Source organism: Myotis lucifugus, unplaced genomic scaffold, assembly GCF_000147115.1.
Source record: "Myotis lucifugus unplaced genomic scaffold, Myoluc2.0 scaffold_88, whole genome shotgun sequence".
NCBI lineage: Eukaryota > Metazoa > Chordata > Mammalia > Chiroptera > Vespertilionidae > Myotis > Myotis lucifugus.
The window spans coordinates 3,538,538-3,565,284 of record NW_005871136.1 but is presented as its reverse complement, the minus strand read 5'-3'; the positions used below and the strand labels follow the sequence as shown (position 1 = coordinate 3,565,284).

Here is a 26,747-nt window from a genome sequence, read left to right as displayed (position 1 = left end):
TTTTTAAAAAAAGATTTGTTCAGAATTTTCTAGAATGAACTTTTCTATTTATATGGCGAGACATGGGAATAATAGGCCAGACCTGAATTATTTTGCTCACACAATTCAGCAACTAACCAGCAAGTCCAATAACCACAAACTAAGGCCACCTTAGGGGTCCTTAGGACAAGACAGGGCAAGGACTAGCTGCTTTAAAAAATACACTCTGAGCTGAGCCAGGACCAAGTGCCCAGAGGACCCTGGAGATAAGGAATGAAAGAGGATTCTGTTTGGTCAGTGCAACAAAAAAGGTCTCAAAAGGTGTTGGGTGGATTTGATTTTAGCCACAATCCTTAACCTATAGACACACATACACATATGCGATTCAGTAATTATAACTGCAGTAGCTATATTATGGGGATCCAATCCCCATTAAAATTTGCTAGAAATATCGTCTCTGAGTACATAACACAAAGCCTAATTGGGAAGAGAAGATGTAAAGACATTGAATTAACTAGCAATTACCCCAAAGCAAAAATTAGAAGGTACATTATATTATGGCAAAGACTATACTTTAGTGCTCGGAGAATATCAAGTAAGAGAAAGACAAGTGAGGGATGGAGCTGAGCTGGGCCTTACAGTTTGTATAAGTCTGGGCTGCAGGGTGGAGGATGAGTGGAATAATTTAAGAGTAAGTGTGCAGGCCTGAAGGGCTGGGATGCATTAGGGCCAGGGGGTAAAACAGCTCGGCCCCAAATGAATGAAGAGCTATAACAGGGAGTGATGAAGAACAGAGTTTAATGTAAGGGGCAGCAGGTAATAGGGGGCCTTGGGATACCCTTACCCAATATAGGTGCCTGCAGTGGCGATGTTATGGGCGACAGAGGAAGGGACTCATGATTGAAGGCCTTCTCTGGCCCAGCACAGCACTGACCGGCCACTTAAGCAACCACAACCACTTGGTGAGACAGGCATTGCTACCCCATTCCCGTTGCATAGATGAGGGACACGGAGGTTTGGGGAGGTTAGGTGATGTGCCCAAGGTGACCCATTAGGAAGTAAAACCAGGATGACATCCTAGTTCTTCCGACTACAAAACGATACTATTTCCTCAATACTATGAGGCCTTCCCAAATGCTGCTGGGTTAACTGTTCAGGGATTGATGGGATAAACATGCAATTTGGGGACAATCTGTCTGGCAATGATGTTGAAATGGGTTAGCAGTAGGAGCTAAGCATGGGTTGTAATCCCTCACTTCCCTGGGGTCCGGGGACCAGTGGCACAGGCATCACTTGGGAGTTTGTTAGAAACGCTGATTCTCAGCGCCCCCTTCCCACCCCTGGGATCTACTGGATCAGAATCTGTACTTGAACAAGATTCCCAGGTGATTCGTACACACATTACAGTTTGAGAAAAACTGCTGTAATAATTTAGGCGTGGCCTGATGGGACTCTGCAGTGTGATAACCACAGTGGCGGGCGGGGAAGGAAAATCGATTGCTGGAGGAATCAGCAATCCATGGGTGCTGTAAGGCTGCGGGGAGGTGAAGGAGAGAGTGCAGCGGAAATGCCGTGGAGACCGTAACCTCCAGGGGCTGAGACGGTAGCGTGTCACTGAGAGAAACAGAGAGGTTGGGATGAGCTTGTGGACTGAGAGAGAAGATGCACATTTTAGCGTCTGACATGCTGAATTTCAGGAGACGTTGAGAAAAGCAAGCGAAGACACTTGGCAAACGGTTGGCAGTGGGAGGATGACCAGGGTTGAGTGGGGGGGGGGGGGGACAGATGAGAGGTCAAGGATAGGAGTGATGGTGAGACTATGATGATCGGGGGTTCCAGGGAGATCAGAGCACAAGGATGATGCCTGGTGTTTAAGACAAAAGCAGAAAGCCTCCTGATGGTGGCGGTACCTGTAGCCCATAGTTGATGTCCTTGGTGTCAAAGGAATAGCTGACCACGGATGTCTCCCCCCGTAGCGTTATCTCATAGTTGGGCCCTCCTTCCACTTTGCACAGAGCCGTCGCCTGCGCGATGATGTCACAGTGTCCGTAGAAGGTGAAAGCTATCTGGTCGCTGCTGTACGGCTGCAGCTCTCCATAGAGGGGCAGAATGTCAAACACCTGCAGAGAAAGTCATTCCGGATGAGCGCATCGACCGGGATGGAGAGCCAACAAAGGTAAGTTAAAGTCCAGGCCATTTTCAGAGCATTTCCTCACTTTAACTTGTTTGACTCCGTGCCGGGTGACAAGCCCTGCACCTTGAAAATACAGGCTGGTCATGGCGGTCATAGTGCTCTGGCAAGATTTATTTTATTTTCTGGCAAGATTTAAACATTGACCTTGGGGCAGCTTGCTCTTGCTCAGTAAGAAGGTTTAGTGTGAGATGACTTTGGTGCCCAGGAGATGCTACTTCTTCTATCCCAACGGAAAGGCTCTCTTCCCGTGCGGAGAGCCATAGGGATTCCCGAAACTCCAGCTGGCTCTGGTTTGGGTCTATTCTCTCTATTTCAGCAGGGTTCCCTTTTAATCCCTCAAAATTAGAGTGTGAGGGAAAGTTAGCCAGCAGGTACAATGGGGTCGTCGATGTGCTCCTCCCCATCACAAAGAAAAATGAAGCATGTTGTGTATATTTTAAGAATACAGGCACATCTCGTTTTAGTGCGCCTTACGCTTATTGTGTTTTGCAGATATTGCTTGCTTTTTTTTTTTTTTACAAATTGAAGGTAAGACCCTCCACCAGCAAAAAGATTATGACTCCCTGAAGGCTCAGAGAGGTTAACAATTGTTAGCAACAAAGTAATTTTTAATTAAGGTATGCATATTGTTTCTTTTCATACATATGCTATTGCACACTAAATAGACTACACTATAGTGTAAATATAACTTTTACTAGAGGCCCGGTGCATGGTGCGTGAATTCGTGCACAGGTTGGGTCCAGCTGGCCTGCCCCGATTGGGGTCCATTGGGGTGGGGCCAGCCAGGGGGAGGGGCTGCAGGAGGTTGGCTGGTCAGCCCCGCCCCCAATCGGGCTGGTTGGCTGGCCACAGTGTGTGTCATAGCGACCGGTTGTTTGGGTCACTTGGCTTTTATATAATAGATTTACTTTATTGTGGTGGTCTGGAAAGAACTGCCATATCTCTGAAGTATTACTGTAATACATTTTTTTTCCTATGGAGATAATTGGACAATTGCCTAAAATGTATGTACAGGGATGTTTACTGCAGCGTTATTTAAAGTAGCAAGACTTTGGAAGCCAATTAAATGCCTATCAATAAGGGATCGCTTTAAATGAAGTGTGTGTGGTACTCTACTCATGAAGGATGATGCAATGTGTATTTATGGACTAGAAATAATGTGCACAACAGATTTCTGAGTGAAGAAGCAGTTCCATTTATGTAAAATGAGACATGCCATTGTATCACCCTGGAAGATGTGAGCATGTGTAAATTCATTCAGAGATTTGCATAGGCAAATAGATATATCTGGGAAGCTGTTTGCTAAAATTTCAGTAATATTTTTCTATAAATGGTGGGATTTTTGAGGATTTTTGCTTTCAATTTTCTGTTGAGTTTTCTCTGACAAACATCTTTGGCCATAGGAAAAAAAAATTAACATTTCAAAAACAAGTGTTTTATATACAAACACATACTCATTCTAAAAAATTTGAAAAATACAGAAACATTCAAATAGGGAAATACAAATCAACCATTATACTATAGATATATGAATATATGTGTGTATATTTGTATATATATTTATATTCTGAGTTTTCAGTTGACATGAGTGCTGCTTCCCCATGTAACTAAATATTCTTCACAAGTATCACTTAAAATAATTTTTTAAAAATGGCCCTAGCTGGTTTGGCTCAGTGGCTAGAGCATCCGCCCATGGACTGAAGGGTCCCAGGTTCTATTTTAGTCAAGCACACCTACGAACCTCAGTTGCAGGCTCGATCCCCGGCCTGGTCAGAGCACGTGCGGGAGGTAACCAATTGATGTATCTCTGTCACATCGATGTTTCTCTCTCTCCCTCCCTTCCTCTATTTCTAAAAATCGATGGAAAAATACCCTCGGGTGAGGAATAACAACAACAAAAATAGAACATGTGGTATTTTTTACTTAACATATCAGAGATTGCTCCCAGTGAATATATAAAAAACGTTCTTATTTTCTGCAAAAGAATTTCATAGTATAATTCTTCTGCAGACATAATTGGGTTTATTCAACTGGTCTCGTATTGTGGAGCCGTTGCAATTTTTCTTGCTTTTACCAAAAGTGCTGCAACGTACGAGAACAATTACACGTCTTGATGTAAATGTAAAGGTGTGTCTGGAGAATAATATCCCCGCAGAGGAAGTGTGCATTTTAAATTCTGATACTCCTGCCAAATCGTATGTCACGAGGTACTGCCAACTCATTCTCCTACTTACAGAGGGCGACAATGCTTGCTGACCCCCACTCTGCCACCACAGTCGTCTATCCTCATGGACATACAATCATTTATTTTTCCAATTTTTGCTATTTCTAAAGTGTTATAACAAACATCTTTGTATGCAAATCTATGCATCTCCAATGATTTGCTTGAGTCATTATTCTAGGAGAATTTAAGGGCATGAATATGTAAAATCCCCTGATTTCCTCTTTGTTTTTACTGTGAAATTACTGAGGAAAATATTTCTCCTCTTATAGGCTCCTCTAGGGGCTGGGAAGAGCACGAGGTCACTGGCTTTTCCATCATAGAGAACATTTGCTGGCTGCGGTGTCTGGGCTCTCACTGAGGTGTTGGCTCTGTGGGGGTTTGGTTGGGGAGGTGACCCGGATAAAGTTTCGCAGCCTCGTCACGGCCAAACCCCGGCGCCCCCTTGCCACTCTGCTCCTGGACCTGCTCCTGCCTCTGTTTTACGGAAAGGGCCCTCGACGTGCCGCCCCGCCCCAGGCAAAGGAAAGCGTACATCTGAGTTGAGCAGCTCGGGCGCTTCTGCTCTTCTGTGTTCTCCTTCTTCAGACCCAGTATCTTCTTCTACAAGGGTAGACCTGGGAGTGAATGAAATGTGGAGAGTCACTGCTGTGACAGTCATCACAACACGGTCACCCCGACTTCCTCCCTCCACCACTGTGCCCCGAACAAGTGGGCTCTCACTCCAGGACGCCTTTCTCCGAGAGCAGCACTCTGCCACTCCCGCCCCAGGCAAGCAGGGCAGGGCACCAGACCGATCGACTTCCTGTAGGCCCAACCCCTCTTTCCCGGCCTATCAAGTCTGCGTTCCACCTTATAAAAAGCTCCGGGAGGCCCTGGGGCTCTGGCCATCCTCCGGGTAATCTGGATGTGTCCCCCGTGCTCAATGTTAAGCTGCATCGTTTACTGGAGCATTTTATTGTGAGGATGTAAAGCTTGACCAGTTGTCATATCCCTTTCTGCTGGCTAACCTTGACCTGACCCTGGTGGTAGGCCTGGGGCAGATGGAGCGGGCACCATGGTAGGAAGGGCTCAGTCCCCCAGGACCCAGGAGGCTATGTATGGCCTCCTGAGAGCAGAGGTGACTTCTAGTCTAGGGCCTGACACACGGAAGGCGCTTGTTAAACTGTGGGCTGGTGAGTGGTTGAATGAATACATGAGGGATGAGTTTGAGAACGTAAGTAAGTGCAGAGAGAAGAATGCTATTTTAAAAAATTCCATTCTGGCTTTGCACTTACTTAACAAAATCACTTAGATCAATCTCAGGGGATTCTATCTCGGAGACCGCTGGTGAGCTGGCGGAGGCTGAGGCCCCGGATGGACTCCATCTGGGACAGGAGGGCTTCCTCAGCCTCATCACAATCTACAAACTCACGGGGAAGTCACCGTCACACCAGCAGGCGCAAGTCAGCGCCTGGGTGGGCTCTTGATTCCAAATCCTAGACCAGCAGGCCTAGAAGGGACTTGCTCAAATCTTAGCTGACTTTCACTTTCTCCTAAAAGGTTGCTGACCACCCTTCCCAGTCTGGAATTGAACTATGACCTGGTTCACAGGTCAATGCTCAACCACTGAGCCACACCGGCTGGACAGAACACTGGGATGCTTTTAGATTCACAGATGTTGTTGCCAGAGCAGTAGTCTGTTCTTTTAATCACTGAGCAATAATAGCTGACTAGTGTGTTTATCCATTTTCTTATTGACAGACACCTCGGCTGTATCCAGCTTTAAGTATCTATATCTATATCTATATCTATATCTATATCTATATCTAATCTATTGATTTCACAGAGGAAGACAGAGGAAGAGAGAGATAGAAACATCAATGATGAGAATCATTGATCGGCTGCCTCCTGCATGCCCCCTACTGGTAATCGAGCCCGAAACCCGGGCATGTGCCCTGACCAGGAATTGAACCCTGACCTCCTGGTTCATAGGTTGACATTCAGCCACTGAGCCACAGCAGCTGGGCACCAGCTTTTAATACTATGAATAAAGTTGCTGTAGGTCTTTGTGTGGACACATGTTTTTATTCCTCTTGGGTAAATTCCTAGGGGGGAAACAGCTGGCTTGTATGGTATATGTATGTTTAACAGGAAAGGAAACTGCTAAGCAGTGTTCCAAAGTGGATTTACACCATTTATACCACCACCCACAGGGCAGGGGGGCCCCTGTTGGTCCACATCCTCACCCACACTTGGTACTCAGTCCTTTTCTTTTTAACCATTCAAATGAGTATGCAGTGATAGGTGTTCATTAATAGGTGAATTTTAAAGGGAAGTTTTTACATAATTACTGCTTGTTCTTTTTAAGAAGAGAGAACAGTCCAGTTTCCCTTTGGGAAAACCCTGGCTTAGCACCATCCTCAGAACCGTGAGCTGTTTCGGGGCAGGAACCAAGTTGTTCCCACGTTAGAGCCCCCATAACGCAGGGTCCTTCACCTACAGCATGAGCTCACTATGTCTGGTTGAATGGACACATGTCGGATGGATGGATGGATGGATGGATGGATGGTTGAATGAGAAGCGGTAAGTGGCCTGCAGGATAATGTGGCTGTTCTGCACCTCCCTTCCCCGTCCCTCTCCCCATCCGCTGCCCGTGGCCTTGGAGAAGAGTGGAAAAGCTCTTTTCACCTTCCACCGTGGCCTTCCGTTTGGCTTATTCCAGGCCGGATGTCTCTAGGTGACCTCACCTTAGGCAGAAACCACACCATTCTGGGCAGAGGACCCGTGTTGGGATAGGTGCTGGGGAGCTCATTAAAATAAAAATTCCTGAACCTCATCCATGGGTACACTCTGACTCGGCAGGTCTCAGGGAAGGCCCAGGAGTTAGATTTTTTGTTGTTGTTAATCTCATTTGAGGATAGAGTTTTTCAATTGATTTTTTTATTTTTTTGAGAGAGAGTGGAAGGGAGCGGGGAGAGAGTGAGAGAGACAAAGAGAGAAACATCGATGTGAGACAGACTTATCGATTGCCTCCCACACGTGCCCCAACTGGGGGCTGGGGTTGAACCTGCAACCCAGGTACGTGCCCTAGACCGAGAATCGAACCCCAGACCCTTCAGAGCATGGGCTGGCTCTCCAACCACTAAGCCACACTGGCCAGGACAGGAGTTAGATGTTTAACAGTCTTCCCAGGTGATTCTAATGTACAGTCAGATTTAGAACCCACCATGGGTAGGCATGGCAACATGATGGCTAAGGACTGGCGCTGACAATTAATATGAGGCAGCACTCAGCACTCAGCCTGGGCAGCCAGGGACAGTGAAAACCAGCAGAGGACGGGCCGGAGCACTTACTAAAATACATCACCCCGGGTCAGAGAGACGCTGGGGAGGTCTGCCGATGGCTGCCCCTCACAACAGCGCTCTCGCATCCAACACGTGCTCCCCACCTGGGATGTTGTGTGGAGTTAAAAAAAAAAAAAGGCATATGGGCCTATCTGTACAGGAAAAACACAAGGCGGTAGCAGATCCGCAGACCTGAGGAGAAACAACACCTCAGGTGACAAGGATGCCTGGACAACTGGGAAGCGAGAGGTCTCTTTGGAAACAAGCAAAGGAGAGCAGGAAGGCCGCCATGCTGCGGCAAGACCTTCATCGGAACGGAGGCTTCCACTTATCATTAAAGCCGAAAACCTGCTCCGAAAAACTGAAATAGAACGTTGGAAGAGTCTTTTTGGACCAGATTTCATTTTATCCCCAGGAACAGATGATTACATTCCTGTTATGCTGACCCCAACAGGATTAGATTCAGTTATTTTTAAAAGAGACTGCACAGCAAACAAGCAACAAAAAAATCAATATGGGTGCAATTCCAGAGCTACCCGTTTCAGATGCATTGGCGGAGCCAGGGAAGAACCCACCCCCCACCCCGAGCCCCTTTAGCTGTGACGGGACCATGTGACTGTCAGACACACTGTCAATCAGATACGCTGCTTTGGGCTCAGCGGTTGCCCTCTTTGTATTTTATTTTCAATTTTTGGTAACCTTGGGTCAATACGTTCTTTTGTGCTGAAAATTAAAAAATGTCCACCACTCTTATTGCCTGTTCTCACACCACTAGAGGCAGTGGCCCATCAAAACAAAACCCCAAAGGACATGTTTGTGTTTCAGTTAATATTTTGTGCTGTCGTTCAGACAATAGTTGGAGGTAGAATGGTGGATGTTGGCTATCCACTAAGTCTGTGCCATGCAGACGAGCCCCTCCCCCCCAAAAAAGGCGGGGACAGTCTTGCAGGGGACACAATGACTTCTAATTCATTCATTCACTGATATGACTTCTAATTCATTCATTCATTGGACCTGGATTCTGGGAGTGTTCAGAGGGTGAAGACAGCCACGCTGGATGAAAAGGTCCAGCAGGTGTGTTTTGTGTGGCTCATATGCCATTTATTTATTTATTTATTTCTGCAGTCACCACTGTAGCAGAGGCTATGGGCACACTGTCTGTGGCCCCTTTACCAGAACGGTGCGCCATCTCCTGGGTGCTGCGGGTGTTGGCTGCACCTTTCTCTGGAGCATTGCCCTGGCTCTGGGGAGCTGCCCGGGAGGTTATGTCCTCCCACCCATTCGGGTGTGAGCTGCAGGCGAGGATGTCGGACGAGGGTGAGGACCCAGCCTCCCTGTCTCTGAGTGGGATAAACTCTGATGCAATTCACACTCCAGAGCTCCCCTGGGTCAGACAGAGGCAAGACTTCTGAAATCACACACCCCCGTACTGTTCCCCTCCACTCTACATTGTCTCTTACTCTCTTATAATTCCTCCTGAGAGCGCTCCCTCAATACATCACCCGCCCCAAATCACCACTCCAGGCTCAGGCTCTGTTCCTAGGGAACCACTGTAGCGTTGTATTGTATGTCTCCAAAGGTGAGAAAGCCAAGGGGTCAGAGTCAGGGACAGAGGAACGGGTGTAGCTCAGGGTACCAGGGCTCCAGCGGCAAGGCGTGCAGCTTGCACAGCGGTTCAGAGCGAGGCCGTGGGGACACAAGCCTCGGGTCTGAATCCTGGCCTCCGCATTTACACACCACGTGCCTGGGTACTGTGTTAGTGATGGGACCCTCCTCATCTGATTGTTGTGAGGATCAGTTCATGTAACACACTCAGCAGGGTGCCCGGGTCACAGTAAATGTCCAATGCACACGAGCTGTCCCTGTGCTGGGATGGGTGGGATTTACCGTCATTTTTGAAATTCAAACGAGAGGAGAGTCTGTTTGGCTTCCGATGAGGGCGAGACCCACCTTCCCTTGGCTGCGTGGGCAAGTCCTCATGAGGAGGAAATGTCTCTCTGCATGGGAGGAAGCGTGGTGCCTCCTAGTGAAGAGTGGAGAATATGAAGGTGTGCTACTCAACCATCCGAGAGTATGAAGGTGTGCTACTCGGCGTAACTGATTTCATTGTGGAGGTATTTTCTTCCTGCTACTTTCAATTTCTACTCGGTGGGCCGAGTTAAGCAAACCTGTCATCTTTACTTGTTAGATCTTATCAGGTGGTCTTTTACATTCCCGTTCTCCTCTCAGCTATCCAACTTCTGCTCCTCCCATTTCTGAAGCCCCTCTCTTTCTCCCTCTTCCCTCCCCTCTCCCCCTCCCTCTCTTGCTTCCTCTGAGGGTCACATCACAAACCTGCTCCCGATTAGAGAGGCCCTTGATTCCTGCTTTTAAAGGGAGCAGATTGTCATCATGGCTTGAAATCATGTTAAAAGTGGGCAAATTCCTGGGCCTCTCTGGGCACAAACACAAAGTCCCAACCCACATTTCCATATTTATTGCCTGGCTTTGTGGTCTTACACTTGCTGCACCTCCCACCATGGGAAGCAAACGACAGATGGAAACAGATGGGGCTGGCTCAGGGCCTTCCCTGCCAGCGCAGTCGGTCGAGCTCGGCCACGCGAGAAGGGGACGCAATCTGCAGATACACGCCCATCGCAAAAGCAGCCTGCCCGAGCCTCCGACTTTCTTACGTCCCCAAATGTGTCCGACTGGCCACCTGTGCTCAGGTGGAAGTTGGTGGGACACCACTGAGTTGCTGAGACTCAAGTTACTCAGACCTTGGGAGGTAAAAACTAGATTTTTAAAGATTCTCAGAAGGTGCTGGAATTGGAGCTTCTAGAACAGTGGTTCTCAACCTTCCTAATGCCGCGACCCTTTAATACAGTTCCTCATGTTGTGGTGACCCCCAACCATAAAATTATTTTCGTTGCTACTTCATAACTGTAATTTTGCTACTGTTATGAATTGTCATGTAAATATCTGATATGCAGGATGTATTTTCATTGTTACAAATTGAACATAACTAAAGCATAGTGATTAATCACAAAAACAATATGTAATTGTATGTGTTTTCCGATGGTCTTAGGCGACCCCTGTGAAAGGGTCGTTCGACCCCCAAAGGGGTCGCGACCCACAGGTTGAGAACTGCTGCTCTAGAACAGTGATCCTCACTACAGCCGCCCATGGCATCACCTGCAGAACTTTAAGAACATCCCATACCTGACCCCCCACTGAGCAGTTCTGAGTTACTTTGGAGTCAGGAAACGTTCCCAGCATGATTCTAATGCGCATCCAAGGCTGCGAGTCACTGACTTATAAGACGGAGGCAAGGAGGTCACAGGAATGGCGATACAGTGAGCGCTCTGCTAGGGTCTGCATGTTTGTGTCCCCCCAGATCTCGGATGTTGAGATCCTACCCCAAAGGTGATGGTATTTGGAGGTGGGCCCTTTGGGAGGTGATTAGGTCCTGAGGGCAGAGCCCCCCTGATGGGGGTCAGTGCCCTTATAAAGGAGACCACAGGAAGCTAGCTTGTCCCTCTGCCATGTAATCCACAGGAAAAAGATGCCGTCTATGAACCAGGAAGTGTGGGCCCTCACCGGATGCCGGATCTGTCTGCGCCATGACCCTGGACTTCCCAGCCTTCAGAATTGTAAGAAATAAACGTTTGCTGTTTATAAGCCCCCCAGTAGCTGGACTTTTGTGATAGCAGCCTGCACGGACTAAGACAGGCCCTAATTAAGTAACTGCAGCCCACAGTTACCGTCACTTACTGTCTGCCAGGCATTATATGAAGCACGTAGTAAGGACTGCCTAATCAAATCTTCACAACGACTCGATGAAGCAGGTGCTAGGATGGGCCTCAGGCTTCAGATGACAGAACGGAGGCTCACAGAGCAGGTGGCTGAGCTAAGTTAGCCTCCCTCCAAAGCTCACACTCTTAACACCTTTACTCGATCCACCTGACCAGCAGGTGAGGGCTTCTCCTTCATGCCAGGCCCACGGCAGCGACTCACAAAGCAGGCCTTTCATTTTAAAAGCAATTGAAATCCACGACCTGAAGAAGACAGATCGTATTTCCTAGGACTTATTTTGGAATCTAGATAAGGAGAAGCGTGGAGGAACGCGCCCAGAATCTGCCAGGGAGCTCTCACGCGGGATTTCTGTGAGGAACGGCCATTTCCCTAAAAGCTCCAGAAGGTGTCCCCACTGCTGCATGCTCTCGGAGGCGCAGCTGTGAGATCGCCCTCATAATCAGCTTCAAAGCTCCTTGGGAATATTTTCAAAACAGGACGGTTCTGAAAGTCAATTTCCTCTAAGGTCTGGTCTCAGTGGATGGAGCTGCTTTGGGGGATTTTAATTAATATGAACCCACAGATAAGTCAGCTGCGCTCCTTTTAAGAATCAGGCCACAAAGTGAACCAAGCGGACATCACTTCAACTCAGGTTCAGAAACAGGCTGATACTTCCCACTCACTGCTGCAGAGGCCAGCTTGGCTCATTAAATAGCTAAAAGGCTGATGCCTTCTGCCAATAGAGGAGACATTGGGAAGATGCCTTAAAAAGAAGGAATTTATAATAAGGGAGTTAGAGTTCAATCTGTAACAACACAAAAGCTGTACGGAAAGTTTTAACACTCAAAATTGAAACGAAAAATAGCCCAATTCATTTCTCCTTGGGGTAACAAATACGGTATCTCAGGAGACCGGACTACACTGAACTGCAAATAGAGGCAGAGGATATGGTCCCCAACACGGCGGTCACTTCTAAGTTCAACAGGAAGCGCGTGAAAGGGCTCCCTCTGCTTGGCCTTGAGTCACTTGCAGGCCAACCACAAAGGCAGGAGCTTGTTTCTGGAAGCTCAGACTTGAGAGATGTCTTACAGCCCTTCAGGCTCATGTGATCCCTTGAGCAGATAAACCAGCTGGCCCATCCCAGCAGGAGAGGAGAATCTAGATGGAGGAGCCCATGGAGGGGAGGCCTGGGAGGATTTCAGGGGCCAACATGGAGGATAGCAGGGCTGCTGGAGGTCGACCTCACACTGGTCTCCTTCACCAGGGGCTTCAAATTTACTAGTGATGTCATATTGACAATGGGGGCAATGCAACATGGATGTCCGTGTCGTTCTTATTCTTAAACTATGCATACATGTTACATACACTTTTTCACCTATGAAGCACTAAAAACAGAGTGGATGTCAAGGGGTATGCGGAGTCATGAAATCATTTCTGATCGTCCAGCGAGGCAGTCTCAGCTCAGTGAGGGGCCAAAAGCCAGCTTAAACTGGGTTGGGGAGTGAATGGGGGAGAGGAGTATATTGTTTTCTTACATACAGAAGAAACGAGAGGATGTGGGGAGCAGGCACTGAGGGCAAAGACACAGAGAGCTGGAGAAAAAGCCAGAGGCAACGGCTGAGAGGGAGGAACACAGACAGAAAGCCTGGCCTTGCAAAGCAACAGACGTCAGAAGGTCAGAAGGAATGAATGAGATGATGAAGGTGTAGCCTGCAGAGGAGGAATCCGGGGTGCGGGCTGGGGAGACCCGGCGGAAGCAGCCAGTCAGCAGAGTGTGCAGGAATCGGAGGGAGCATGCTGAGTAAGGAGGCGGCCAGGAGAGCCGAGAGGAAGGACGGGGTCCGGGAAACTTCTGAGGAAAAACTGGTGGAATGTGCTGACCTGGTGGGTTCCGAGGAGAGAAGCTGAACTGAGGAAAGATGACACAAATCATACAGGCTAGGAGGTTGGGCGGAGCCTTGGGAATGTTCGTGATCAACTTCCCCAGTGGATGACAAATTGCCTTCTAGAGGGATTGTTATCAGCTGACACGCTCACTGGCCATGCCTGAGCTGCTGTCCCTCCATAGCCTCCACCATATCTGGTGTGGTCATGTGTAATTCTACCCACACTTGTGGGTGTGCAGTGGTGGCTAGCTATTGTTTTAATCTCCTTTTTCAATATTACTAATGAGGTGGAATATTTCTCTATATCGGCCATTCATAGTTCTGCTTCTGTGAAGTAACTGCCCACTATCTCCCATTTTTAAATGGAATTATTTTTTTTTTCAAAGGCCTACTTTATAGATTATGTACACTTGTAATTTGAGGATAACAAGCATGCTAGAACCTTCTTTCAGTTTGCGACTTCTCCTTTAAGTATTTTATGGTGTCACTGGGTGACTCAAAGTTCTTAAATTTAAGGCAGAAATTATGAATAGTTTCATAAGGTTTGTGCTTTTTGTATCCTGGTCAGAGGCCATCAAGGCTTTGTCCTACATGTTCTTCAAGTGTAAAAAATTGCCTTTCACATTTATATCTATCCACCATCCTCACTAAATTCGTTGGCTAGTTCTAAGAATTTACCTGTAGATTATTTTGAGTTTCTATGTAAATAATTATGCCACCTTTCTTTCTTTCCAAATCTAGTCCCCTTTATTTATTTTTGTATCTTCCTGAAACCATTTTAACATTTTATTATTTTCTCAAGTGATCAGGTTAAGGAATTTTCCCATGAATGATTGTTTAGTTCTAGTTTTTTTCCATAATCTGCTGAGGACATCATTTGCTTTTCTTCTTACTGTGGTAATGCGAGAAATTAAATCATTAGACGTTCTAATGTGGAACCAACTTTGCAATTCCTGGAATAAACCTAACTTGATCATGCTATCCCGACTTTTTATTCTTTCCTAAACTCAATTTGCTAATATTTGATGAATATTTTGCATTTACATTTTGAATTAATGAGAATGACCTGGTCTCTGACCTGGTTTAATGAGTGGGTTTGGTATGAAGATTAGTTTCCACAAATCTGATTAGTTTCCTCCCTCTGATTCCATAAAATGAGTTGGGTAATATTTTCTTTTATTATTTTTATTTTCTGAAAAGAACTTGTGTAAGTTTGGAATTATTTGTTCCTTGGAAGAACTTGCCTGTAACTATTAGGACTTAGTGTTTTATTACAGCAAGATGTGAAACTATGTAATTTCTTCAATGGTTATAAAACCATTGGGAATATATATATATATTTGAGTCAGTTTGGTAAGTTGTCCCTGACTTATGGGCTTCTGTTACCGGGGCTTTTCTACTTTTCTAATTTGTCCTCCTGTATTCACTGATTTGATTTTTTAAATAAATACTGTAATGGACTGAATTGGTCCCCCTCAAAATATATGTGCTGAAGTCCTGAACCCCAACACTACAGAAAATGACCATATTTGGAGATTGGGCCTCAGAAGTAATGAAGTTAAAGTGAGGTCATTAGGAGGGGCCCTAACCCAAAATGACGGATGTCCTCATAAGAAGAGGTCATTTGACCCCAGACCATGGATAGAGGGAAGACACAGGGAGAAGAGGGACATCCATAAGCAAGGAAGGAAGCTAGGAAGCTGTTCTTCCCTCATGGCCCTCAGCAGAAACCCACCTTGCCCACACCTTGATCTCGGTTTCTAGCTTCCAGACTGAGAGAGAATAAGCCCTGCTGTTAAGCCCCGCAGCCTGTGGTTCTGTGCTATGGCAGCCCGGGCAGACAACACAAGCACTCACGTTCCCTCGGACCTGATCCGTGGCGCTCCTGTGACCCCTCTGCTCCCCCATCAGAGCTGCCTTCCCTCTAGCTCCACGGCTCCGTGCTTGCTTTTGTCTCTGATCCAAACTTCTCTGGGAGGTGGAAGAGATAGAGGTGCAGAAGCTTAAAGGGCTCTGGGAGGGGTGGGCCTATCGGGAAGAGAGAGGGACATTTATGGAGGGGACCAAAGCTTAGGCCTCCCCGGGGCCTGAACTGGCTTCAGATTGATTACAGGAGACAGTGTCTCCAAGCCGCCTCTTGGACGCTGCTTCTCAGAACGTGGCCTGGTATTCACATCACAGGCGCCAATCCACTCCATTTCCTCAATAAAGGAGCCGCCGTAAGAGCTGGCATTTGCTGAGCATGTGTCATGTGACCGGCACGGCTCCCTACCACATCTGTATGTGGGAGGCGCCCTTATCACCCCCCTCATTTCAGATGAGAAAGCTGAAGCTTGGGGACACCTAGCCACCTGCCACGGTCACATGGGGCAGGCGGCTGGGCACGATCCCGCCTCAGAGGCCAGGCTCTCAACGTGCACACGGCGCGGCCCGGGACGGCTGGGCCCAAGGACACCCGGCCTGCCCTGTGGTATTCACTATCTATTCTTGTTTTGAAAGAAAAATAAAGAACCATGTGTCCCCTAAACGTTTTTTTTCTATTGACTTATTTATTTAAAGTATTAAAATTTACAACTATATTTTTACATTTTCTTCAGATCCAAAGCAACTAAGAGGATATTGTATCTTCAATGTGTGTGTGTGAGAGAGAGAGACAGAGAGAGAGAGAGAGAGAGAGAGAGAGAGAGAGAGAGTAAGAGAGAACGAGAGGGAGTACGTGCGTGTGTGTGTGTGTGTGTGTGTGTGTGCCATCAATAGAAACCTTTTTTATTTTGACTGCATAAAATTTAGAAATGCTGAACAGTAAACAGTATCTTAGACAGAAAATGAATAAGAGAAAACTATAAAGCAGGGAAGAAATCTAAAGATTTCCAATCTATGAATCTAGGGCTAAACTATCCTATGGTTTTAGGACTAAACTATGAATTTAGGACTAAAGTAATAAAAATATTATCTCGTTTGAATGGGGTGTTGTCTTGTTCAAATTATTTTTTTTTGCATTGTTTTTAAAACCAACCAAAATGTTTTCAGGTACATATTAAGTTACTTCTATAGATTTGTAATAATAGCCATATCATACAATCATGGTCTTTGTTTAAATGCCCACGTCAAACTTAGATGACGGTTTAGACCAGTGATGGCGAACCTATGACACGCGTGTCAGAGGTGACACACGAACTCATTTTTTTGGTTGATTTTTCTTTGTTAAATGGCAATTCAATATATAAAATAAATATCAAAAATATAAGTCTTTGTTTTACTATGGTTGCAAATATCAAAAAAGTTCTATATGTGACACGGCACCAGAGTTAAGTTAGGGTTTTTCAAAATGCTGACACGCCGAGCTCAAAAGGTTCGCCATCACTGGTTTAGATAATAGTAGTCATTTAATTCAAAATGCAATACTTCTAGTATATAATTCTCGTGGGGAATTCTGTATCCATGCGAATTATATTAACGAATCTCTATTTAAATAATACTACTGGAAAGTTATAATTCTGTGTACTACTAAGGGTAATTGTGGCATCAATTTAGTAAGAGCAGCTAAGCTAAAGAGAGAGCAAACAGAATCCCTGGAACAGAAGCAGGCAGATGTTGACCCTGGTGTGGGTGTTCCGGACCCAGCCGCTGTGGGAGCTGAGTCACACCAGCCGGTGACCCTGGATTCTCCAGCTCTCACCAGAGGACCCTCCTCCTTCCTGGGACCCGATGACCCAGGGGATGGCCGGGCACTGCAGGGGCTCTATGGGCTGCGAGGGGAGCGAAGGAGCAAAAGGGCGACCTGGGAAAGTCCGGAACTTGGACTTGACCTTGGCCAGCATTTGCCTGTGGTGATTATTTTCCCTCCTCAGGTCCTGGAACTTCCTCTCAGTGACCTCGGCTGCCTTCTCTGCTGGCATCGGATCTCATTGTCATAGTAGCAAGTGCTTCTTCGTAGTTCCTGGTTCAGGCCTCGGGCCATCTTCTTATACGTGTTCAGGACTGGTAAGTGGAGTGCATGGTGGGAAATTTCTTCTCCATTTCTAAGTAGCGCGTTTCCGCCTCAGTCGGTTGTTTCTGTAGTTGTGTCGCATCTTCATGTGTATTGGGCAGAATTCGAAGCTTCAGCTTCAGCTGTTCAATCTCATCTTTTAGGTTTGAGTTTTCACGCTGCAAAGATGCATTCTCAGTTTGCAGGCTCGTTATTTCTGCTGCAAGCGCTTCATTCACTTGCTTTTGCTTCCACAATTGTCTGGCTGATGCCTGATTTTCCTGGGACACATGGACGCCAGCATCCCCATTTTCTGCTTCCCTCTTTTGTGGGGATTCCAAGTTTCTGTCATCCACCTGACCTTCAAGGTAGGCAGGCTGGGGATCGGTTTTCCAGCCACTGACAGCGATCGGGGAACTCTATCTAGCAGAGCCTGCTCCATTCCTGCACCCGGCTGCTCAGCCTTTGTTTCTCCTCCTCCTTTTCCTGGATTTTCTGCTTCCATCCCATAATTCCTTCTTAGAGTAGTTCTGAACTTTCTGGATAATGTATTTTTGTTCAAATCATCCATTATGCTCTTCTGAAGTTGTTCTCCATCAATCCCTGATGCTTTTGAGATGGGCTTTTCATTAGTCACTTGGGAAAGCTTAGGAGGTTGGTTCTTGGGTACTGTTTTCAGCAAGTCAACCATATCCTGAAGTGACAACCTGCCCAGGTGTTGATTCAGTGCCCTCAAACACGAGGTCTGTAACGAGAGAGGACTGGCCTCCACCCAGGTGGCTTGAAGGCATCGTCAGCTTCTGTCATTGGCCCAGTATTCTCACTATATCGTCCACAGACTTCTTGGTGGACAGACCATCTTTTACCTGGTGCCTCCACACTTCTTAAAGTGTGTTGTCTCTTTACTATCACAGCCACCACCACCAGAGCGCCCACCAGGATCCCCCAGAGGAACGCAGGGGGACCTGGGCCGTGTCTCAAGCTCTCGGAAATCACCAGCAGCAGCCCGCACAGGTGCTCCAGGATCAGCTGGGAGGCGGATGCGGTGGCAGGCAGCAGGCCCTCCATGGCAGGTCGGGCTCACAGCTCTGCTGCCGACTGCCAGTGTCCCATGGGCACAAATCACCACTCAGAACCCTTCGGAGTGTTCTGTCGCTAAGGTAACAGTTACCTAGCAACCAGGGCTGATCAGTTGGGCTGGGGGGGTGGGGGGTAGAGGGGGATCCAGTAGGTCTAGAAAACAGTCCTGAACTTGGCTCTGAAATAGCACGTGATCACATTTCTACAGGCCCTGGGGCAGGAGGAGATTGCTGGTGTCGGCCTGGAGATCGGTCACTCTAGGCCCGCCTGGCTCCACAGCAAAGCGAGGGGGTCAAAGCAGGACCCGGCCACGTTCTTTTCTGTTCACAAGAGCCAGTCAGGGCAGAGGTGGGCTCAACTCTGGGTGAGGCCCATCCTCCTGATGGAAAGTTTCCTTCTGCTGCAGGGATGCCCACTGCTGCCCACAAAGATCCCAGGGCCGTCCCTCATCCTAGGCTCCCTCTCTCCTGTGTGGGGTCACTGTGGGCAGGCAGGGGCCCAGGACTCAAGGGGGTATTCACTAAGGGACCTGGATCCCAACCCTAAATCCCAGGAGAAACCAGTTAGAACTGGGAGAGTCTTGCAATCATGGAGTCTGTGGAGCCAGCATGTCCTGTTCACGTTTCCTTAAAGGGGGCGACTCCGCTCCCAGGTGACCCCGTGACCTGGGCCCCATCCTTAACGCGCCCCTGCTGTCACCAGCCCACACCTCCCAAGGCTTCCCCGGGAAGGGTCTCTAGTCGATCCCCTACATATTTACTATTTTTTATTGGACCCTTGGGCAAAGCAAGGACCTGTGCTCATCATCATGGGTCTGGGCTTGTGGCTGCAGGGAGGGGTGGGGAAGTGAGGGAGGCTGCCCTCCTGAGCCACACAGGGCTGTCACCTGCTAGGCCTGGCTCCAGCCCTGATGAACGCAGCCTGGATTTTCTGCCTTTGGTCAGGAAAAAAGGGGGCCTGGGTCTCTCATCTAGGTGTCTAAGGACCCTACTGCTCTAACCTTTTAGAACCGGGGGAGGGGGGGACCTTCTTTCTGCCAAGGGCCACTTGTATATTTATAACATCATTTGTGGGTCATACAAAATTATCAACTTAAAAATTAGCCTGCTGTCCTAGCCAGTTTGGCTCAGTGGATAGAGCGTTGGCCTGGGGACTGAAGGGTCCTGGGCTCGATTCCGGTCAAAGGCACATACACGGGTTGTGGGCTCGATCTCCAGTGGGGGCGTGCAGGAGGCAGTCGATCAATGATTCTCTCTCATCATTGATGTTTCTATCTCTCTCTCTCTCCCCTCCTCTCTGATATCAATACAAATATATATATTAATATATATATTAATTAGCCTGCTATATTTGGTCAAACATTTAATTAACGTACCCCTAATGCCTTGGCAGGGCCAGACCGGATGATTTTGTGGGCCTTACATGGCCGGGTGCCGGATGTTCCCCACCCCTGCGTTAGGATCTTGGAGAGCACTTCACTTAGCAGCACTTGGTATGAGGGAGAGGAAGGCACCCTCAGGGGATAAATTCCTGATTTTCTTTCTTATCTCAGAGACATATGCACGTTACAGGCATCTCTCATTTAATCCTCACAGCAACTCTTTAGGTTTCTGCATTATCTCCATTTTACAGTTGAGTAGACCCAGGCTCAGGGATGGTCCAGAAAGACATGGCCAGAAGGACAGAGCCCAGATTTTAACCAGCCGTGTCCAACCACAGCCCAAGATCTCAACCACCATTGATATATCACGTCTTAGAAAAGGTTCACTTTCCAGAAACTGAGGGATGGTGAAGAGACAGATGGAAGCATCCAGAAAATGAGGCCGCCTCCACCCCCTTCGAGGTCCTCCCCCCTCCTCTTCTAATCACAATATTGGACAACTTATGCTCATCACGGGAAAATCAATGTGCGAACAACACATGCTCCTTTGCTCCAGGGCTGGGCTCCCTCAGGCCCTCTTTTCGATTTATTTATAATCTGACTTGGAAGTAAAAAGGCAAAGCTGTCCTTGGAGAACGCTTGGCTCACGCGCTCCACGTTCTAGCATCGCCTCAGCTGTGCAGTGTGGGGCCTGGGCAGAGATACCAGCCAAGCCGGCGTCTGCTTGGCTCTCCCTGGCCTCTCGGAAGTAAAGGCTGGTTCCGGTGTGGGCTTCCCGGGGGCTCCTCTTTCACACAGATGCCGTGAAACATCACCTTCCCATCCAGCTGCCCAGCCAGCCAAAAAGGGCACAGCCCCCCGGGCTGGCGAGCCGGGTGCGCGCTCTGCTCTATGCTGCATCCCAGCTTCCTCACACATGTGTGTGTGTGAGCGGCACAGACTGTCATCCACCAAAGTCATCCAGAGCCCGTCATACACATGGACTCACGTGGAGGAGCGTGTTTCAAAGCCAGTTACTGCCTTTCCCTCTTACAGAGTCTTAGTTAGCGTGCTTGTCCCTTTTACTGCTATTTTTGTTCCCATATGTGATAGGAGGGAACAACTTGAAAAAATGCTCAAACAACAGGGATTCTTTAAATATATGAGTCCAAACTGCCTACAAAATCACACACACACGTGCATGTATATACACACACATGCGCACACACACACATACACACACAGGGCAGAGGTATGGGTGTTGCAACAGGAAGGACTGTTGAGAGTCTAGGCATCCTCATACCCCGCCTAATAAAAGAAGAAGAAAAGCCTCTTTTATCCTTTGTCTCTTTTACTAACTGCAGTGCTGAGAAGAATTATAATTGGGAAAAAAAGGTTGGTGTTGGTCTAGCTGATAAAAGTGACCTTTAGCCAGCAAGTTCTTGATGTTTTTCTGACGCCGGCACCGAGGGAGCCTATCTGGAAGGCAAGCGGCATTTTTTATTTTATTTTTTGCTATTCAAGGTGACATTATGCCTTGAACCTTTTCCATTTGGCAGGTGCCAGGAAGCTGACAGAAAAGAATCTTCAACCAGTTATGCAACCATTCTCCGCTCAGTCCATGAGCGCAGGGAGCAGCTGATTAAAAACCACCCGGTGAGGACCCACTCTGTGCCAACGGCCGTGCTGGGCCCTGGGACCCACGGGCAGCAGGACAGACGTGCTCTCTGGCCTCCTGTGAAGTTGGACAGTGAGCCGTCATTACAGATGGGGCCAGGCCCCACGGAGCTGGCTCCCAGCGCCTATGGCAGGGGCTTCATCTAAGGGAGGGTCTCGGAGGTCAGCTGAGACATGATGGGGGGAGGGGCTCACTAGGGGGGGAGGGGCTGGCTAGGAAGAGGGGGAGAGCTTCCTGCAGAGAGAGAGAGAGAGAGAGAGAGAGAGAGCAGTCAGACAGGAGCAGCTCTGGCTGGAAAGAGGCCCACATGGGAGTCAGTGTGGAGATGGCAGGGTGAGGTGAGAAGAAACCAGGGAGAAATGCAGGGCCGGCACTTGCTCTGCTGAAGCACCTTGTACTGTCTCCTAAGAAGCATGGGTGTCGCCCTGACTGGTTTGGCTCAGTGGATAGAGCGTCGGCCTGCGGACTGAAGGGTCCTAGGTTTGGTTCTGGTCAAGGACAAGTACCTTGGTTGCGGGCACATCCCCAGTAGGGGGTGTGCAGGAGGCAGCTGATCGATGTTTCTCTCTCATCGATGTTTCTAACTCTCTATCCCTCTCTCTTCCTCTCTGTAAAAAATCAATAAAAAAAACAATAAAAATATATTTAAAAAAAGAAGAAGAAGCATGGGTGTCATTAAGGCTGAAAGCCCAGGCAGGGCCACACTCGCCGCTTGGCTATTGTGTGGACGACGGACGGTGGAGCGTGAGTGACAGCTGAGAGCCCAGGGAGGGGCCGTCGCGATGGGCCAGGCAGGAGCCAGTGGCGGCCTGAACTCGGGTGACACAGTGGGATGGGAATGGGAGGCTTTAGAAGGTGGAATGGGTGGAACTTGGAGGTGGATTTGATGAAGTGGTGGGCGAGGGAGAGGAAGGAGCGAGTGACTCAGCTCCGGGACAGTGATGCCTTCACCGGACAGAGGCCCTAGAGGGGAGGCCGGAGGAGACAAGGGCAGAGCCCGAGGCTGGTGTGGGGCAGCTGGGAGTGAGCCACCTGGGAGACATCGGAGGAGAGGCCAGGAGGGCGGTGCCCGGGGAAGTGAGCAGAGGGTCTGGTGGAGACACACGTGTGAGCCTCAGCAACGGGCCACGCGAGGCCGTGGGGCAGAGCAACTGTCAGCAAGGGCAGAGGGCCAGGAGGGAGCCTGCGTCCCACCCGCCAGGGGGCTGCTGCTGGCCGAGAGCCGGGAGATGAGGGGACACAGGACAGACGGTGCTGGTCAAGCCAGGGAAGGAACGCGTCTCAGGAAGGCGGGATCGGGCAACTGCGCTGAAGGCCGCTGAGAGGTATCTTTCTGACAAAACCTGACTCCTGTCTCTCTCTCTCTTTTTTAATTGGTTATGTCCTTTTATTTATTTTTAAAGCCTCATTAAACTGAAAATAATAAATATATATTTTTTCTGCTGTCTGAAGTTTAGTGGTTTCTCATATATATTCTTTTTTGTAACCTTATTTTTATTGTTGACACTATTACAGATGTCCCCATTTTCCCCTCCTCTGCCCACCTCCACCCAGGTCCCGCCCCCCTTCCCTCTGGCCATCACCTCACTGGTTGTCTGTGTCTTTGGCTAATCTCTTCCCTCTGTTGATTATAAATCTCACCACTGCCTCCGAGAAAGAGTCTAAACTCCTTATCCTGAGATACCAGGCCTCTCACACACCACTGCCAACCTAGCCCCTGCCGCGTCTCCCTGACTTCTCTGCCATCCAGTCTGCACGGTGGCCATGCTGACATAGCCCCGGTCCACGCTGGTAGGCGGTGTCCTTTGCCTCTCCAGCATTCATGCTCCTGTGTGTCAGGTTTGTCGGGAGATCTGCCCCACTCCCACCCCCTTCAGTCCACGGAGCTCTGGGGTCACGGCTGCAGCCTCTGGTGTGGGGCACGTGGTAGGACAACCTGATGAATGTGTTGCCCTCCCCGACAGTGACTGGTTGAGGGAGGGGACGGGTAACGTGATTGAGCCGGTCTGATCGGAGTGAACCTCATGGAGGTTCTGGGGCAAAGGCTCATTTCCTCTCCGGCGGATGGGCTTCTGCGAGGATATTGCCCCAGGAGTGAAGGAGCATTTGGGGACCATGGAGAGGAGCTGGTTGAGAACAGGGCCAACACATGGAAGAGAGCAGAGACCCTGGCTCTGGAGACACTGCTTGAGTCCCCGAGGTAAGCCAGGCCAGAAGCCAGAAGGAATCTGCGAACCAGTGAATGCCCTTTCCTTTTTATTTTTGCTTAGGGTCAGGTTTCCTGTGACTGATAACAGAATTGTGTCCGTGAATCCTAACTAATAGAAACATACTATTCCCGTCACTTAGAATATGTCCCTGCTCTTCCATCGGAATGGTTAACTGTGCTTCTAAGTGCGGCTTCCCTGGCTCCTCTGAGCAGTCATCCCCCCCCGCCCCCCATCGTCCCTCAGAGCCTGGCATTGTCACCCGCCCACCACGGTTTACACATATGGTTCCCCAGCACCCTCAGGCCAGGGATCATGTCTTATTCACTTTTGTATCCCTAATCTCACACATCATCTGGTGCAAAAGAATCACCTATCAAATGTTTTCTGAATGACTGAATGAATGAATAAAAAATTATAAGCAGAAGCTCAATATCAAGATATAAGAAGATACTGATGAAAGCAAAAGAATGGTTAGATGAATGCTTAAAGCAATAAAAAATTAGAGCACATCATCTGTAGTACTGGCCAAGCCCACTTTCAAAATGTCATTATTTTAATTATGGAAATGGCTTCTATAAATAATAAATAAATAAATAAATAAATAAATAAATCCCGGCCCTTGCTCCCAGATGGAATAAACTCATTTAGCTGTTACATGAGAACAACTTCACAGAATCTGGTATTTGCAGCTTATTAGGCCAGGTTGGCTGGTTTCTCCATAATTATTTTAAACGTGCATCCTCTGTAGAATTTCATTTCAAACCTAAACAGCCCCTGGCGCCTAAAGATCAGGTTTCATGGCTCAGGCCTGATCCTTGGTCCGGCTGATAAAACGAACGAATGAATGCCGGAGAGGCAAGGGACACCACCCACCAGTGTGGACAGGCCTGGCTACGCTAGGTCGTCCTTGGCTGCCTATGGAAAACATCCAGAGCAAGCCGGAAAGGAAAGGGTTACCATGGTAACGGAGCCGGAAAGGAAAGGGTGGCTGTCGTGGACAAGATGAGCATTGCATACAGGAGGCACCCACAAGCCAAGGAAACATGAGGCTCCTTAGTTAAGTATGGCTACTCAACACTCAGTGCTGAAAACAGTTGTCCAAACACCCAATGGAGAAATACCATATGCAGAAGCCCATTGGTCCTGGTCTCGAATGAGGCGAACCCAAATGAAAACGTTCCTGCGGCCTGGCTAATACAGGCTGTTGATATTTTTTAAAAGGAGTGTTTTCCAAATTAAGTTTGGCTTTAGCTTCTAATTGAATTTAAAGTTAATTGAATAGGAGAGAGATACCTCTAAACATAAATATTGTGAAGACAGCGGTTCCCTTTCGGCACTCACCACCACCCACTACATACACATGCCAGAATGAAACCCACAGACCCACTGAAGGACACAGCACATGCTCAGTGTATTGTGCTATGTAATTCATGCTTTGGGTTTGAAATGCTTATTCATAAAACTGCACAAAAACTTTATTTTTTATGACAGATTTCTAATGATCCAACTACTAGCTTCAAAATTAAAGGAGGCTTATGGATATTGATCACTCTGTTAATTGGATGGCAACTGAGGCTTTCAAAGATGTTTTATCTGTTTTTCTTGCTTGGAAATCTAGGAGGGACCATGAGTTTAGGCTCTTTGTTATTTTTGTCAATAATTAATTGTCAGAACCAAAAGTATTCATGCAAGACCAGTGCACAGAATATAGGAACCCAGTGCAAAGCAAGGAGAAAAAAAACAAACGAACAGCAGAAAAGAGCTCTACAGGATAGCTACGCTGGCGGTACCTTATTTGATTTTCCTTGTTCACCAGGAAGAACCAGCAGAACTTCACAGCCAGTGGGCTGCAGTTGGTGATGGGGACGTAGCGGATCACCTCCGTGTCGTTCAGGATACAGCCAAAGTCCAGGTCCATGGTCTCAAAGGACAGGTTGGGGTAATGCACTTCCCCGCGCAGGCTCAGGCTGTCTACCTGAGGGTGCTCCAGGTACCTGATGGATAGAGTTTCTTCTGCCACCCAGTTGTTCAAATCGCATTTGTGGGTCGGGTCAAACTTGACCAGCAGATTTTTTTCTTCACCAATCTCCAGTTTAATAGGCTGCAAATCAGATTATGGGAAATTACCAACCTTTGTACTATGCATTTCCAACCTGATACATGAAACAGGACGGCCAAAGTTATTTAAATATGTTTATGTACATACATACACACATTCGTATTACTATTAAAGTACACATATATCTCACACTTTATTTGGCCATAATTAGGTATCTACACTTACACATGATTAAATAGCTAATATATCTATATTGATATCAATAGTTACCTATATTTATCAATATTATAGATATTTATATGTGTGTGCACACCTATTTTATTCGTTGAAAATGAAACCAAGGAAAATCTGGAGAGGGAATTATTTGAGGGAAGAGATTTTGCTAAGAGTTGTGAGGTCATAAAGTTTGAGGAGTTGTAAAAAGGAAAATCTACGATGAATAGCCATTATAAAAATATTTTTAACTGAAAATAAGTTAGATTGTAAAATGCTCTTCCTAGACAAGTGGGAAAAGTTCTTTGCTTAAGAATTTCAGAAAGGGGGGAGGGGCTCTGTAGAGGATGACCCAGAAAGGGTCAGATTGGACAATTTAAAAAAAATATATATTTTTTTATTGATTTCAGAAAAGAAGGGAGAGGGAGATAGACACACCAATGAGAGAGAATCATTGATCAGCTGCCTCCTGCATTACCCCCTCTCCCCCCACCCCCCTCCAGGAATCGAGGTTGCAATTCAGGCATGTGCCCTTGACCAGAATTGAACCTGGGACCCTTCAGGCTGCAAGGCCAATGCTCCATCCACTGAGCCAAACCGGCCAGGGCTGGATTGGGCAATTTAATTTCTTCTCTAATGTCTGCGATCCTAAATCTTCAGCACAGTGTCATCTACTTTCTGCTGTTTTCTGGTCAACTTAAAACGACACTCTCGAGCTGTACTGAGTTTGTTGGGTAGATTTCCCTTGTTCTTTTTCTCTTTGATTCAAATCCCCATCTGTTCCTTGATGCCAAGGC

At 47.7% G+C, this 26,747-nt stretch overlaps 1 protein-coding gene across 1 annotated transcript in view; it reads right to left on the bottom strand.

Annotated features, from left to right (window-relative positions):
* HYDIN (HYDIN, axonemal central pair apparatus protein) overlaps window positions 1–26,747 on the bottom strand; it is a 330,325-nt gene that overhangs the window by 104,613 nt on the left and 198,965 nt on the right. The window contains exons 24-28 of the mRNA XM_023756097.1: window positions 25,429–25,779; window positions 5,672–5,775; window positions 4,930–5,011; window positions 2,389–2,508; window positions 1,890–2,099 (exon numbers count right to left, since the gene is read on the bottom strand). Coding sequence (XP_023611865.1) covers window positions 1,890–2,099; window positions 2,389–2,508; window positions 4,930–5,011; window positions 5,672–5,775; window positions 25,429–25,779 — 867 coding nt within the window. The remainder of the gene's footprint in view (window positions 1–1,889; window positions 2,100–2,388; window positions 2,509–4,929; window positions 5,012–5,671; window positions 5,776–25,428; window positions 25,780–26,747) is intronic.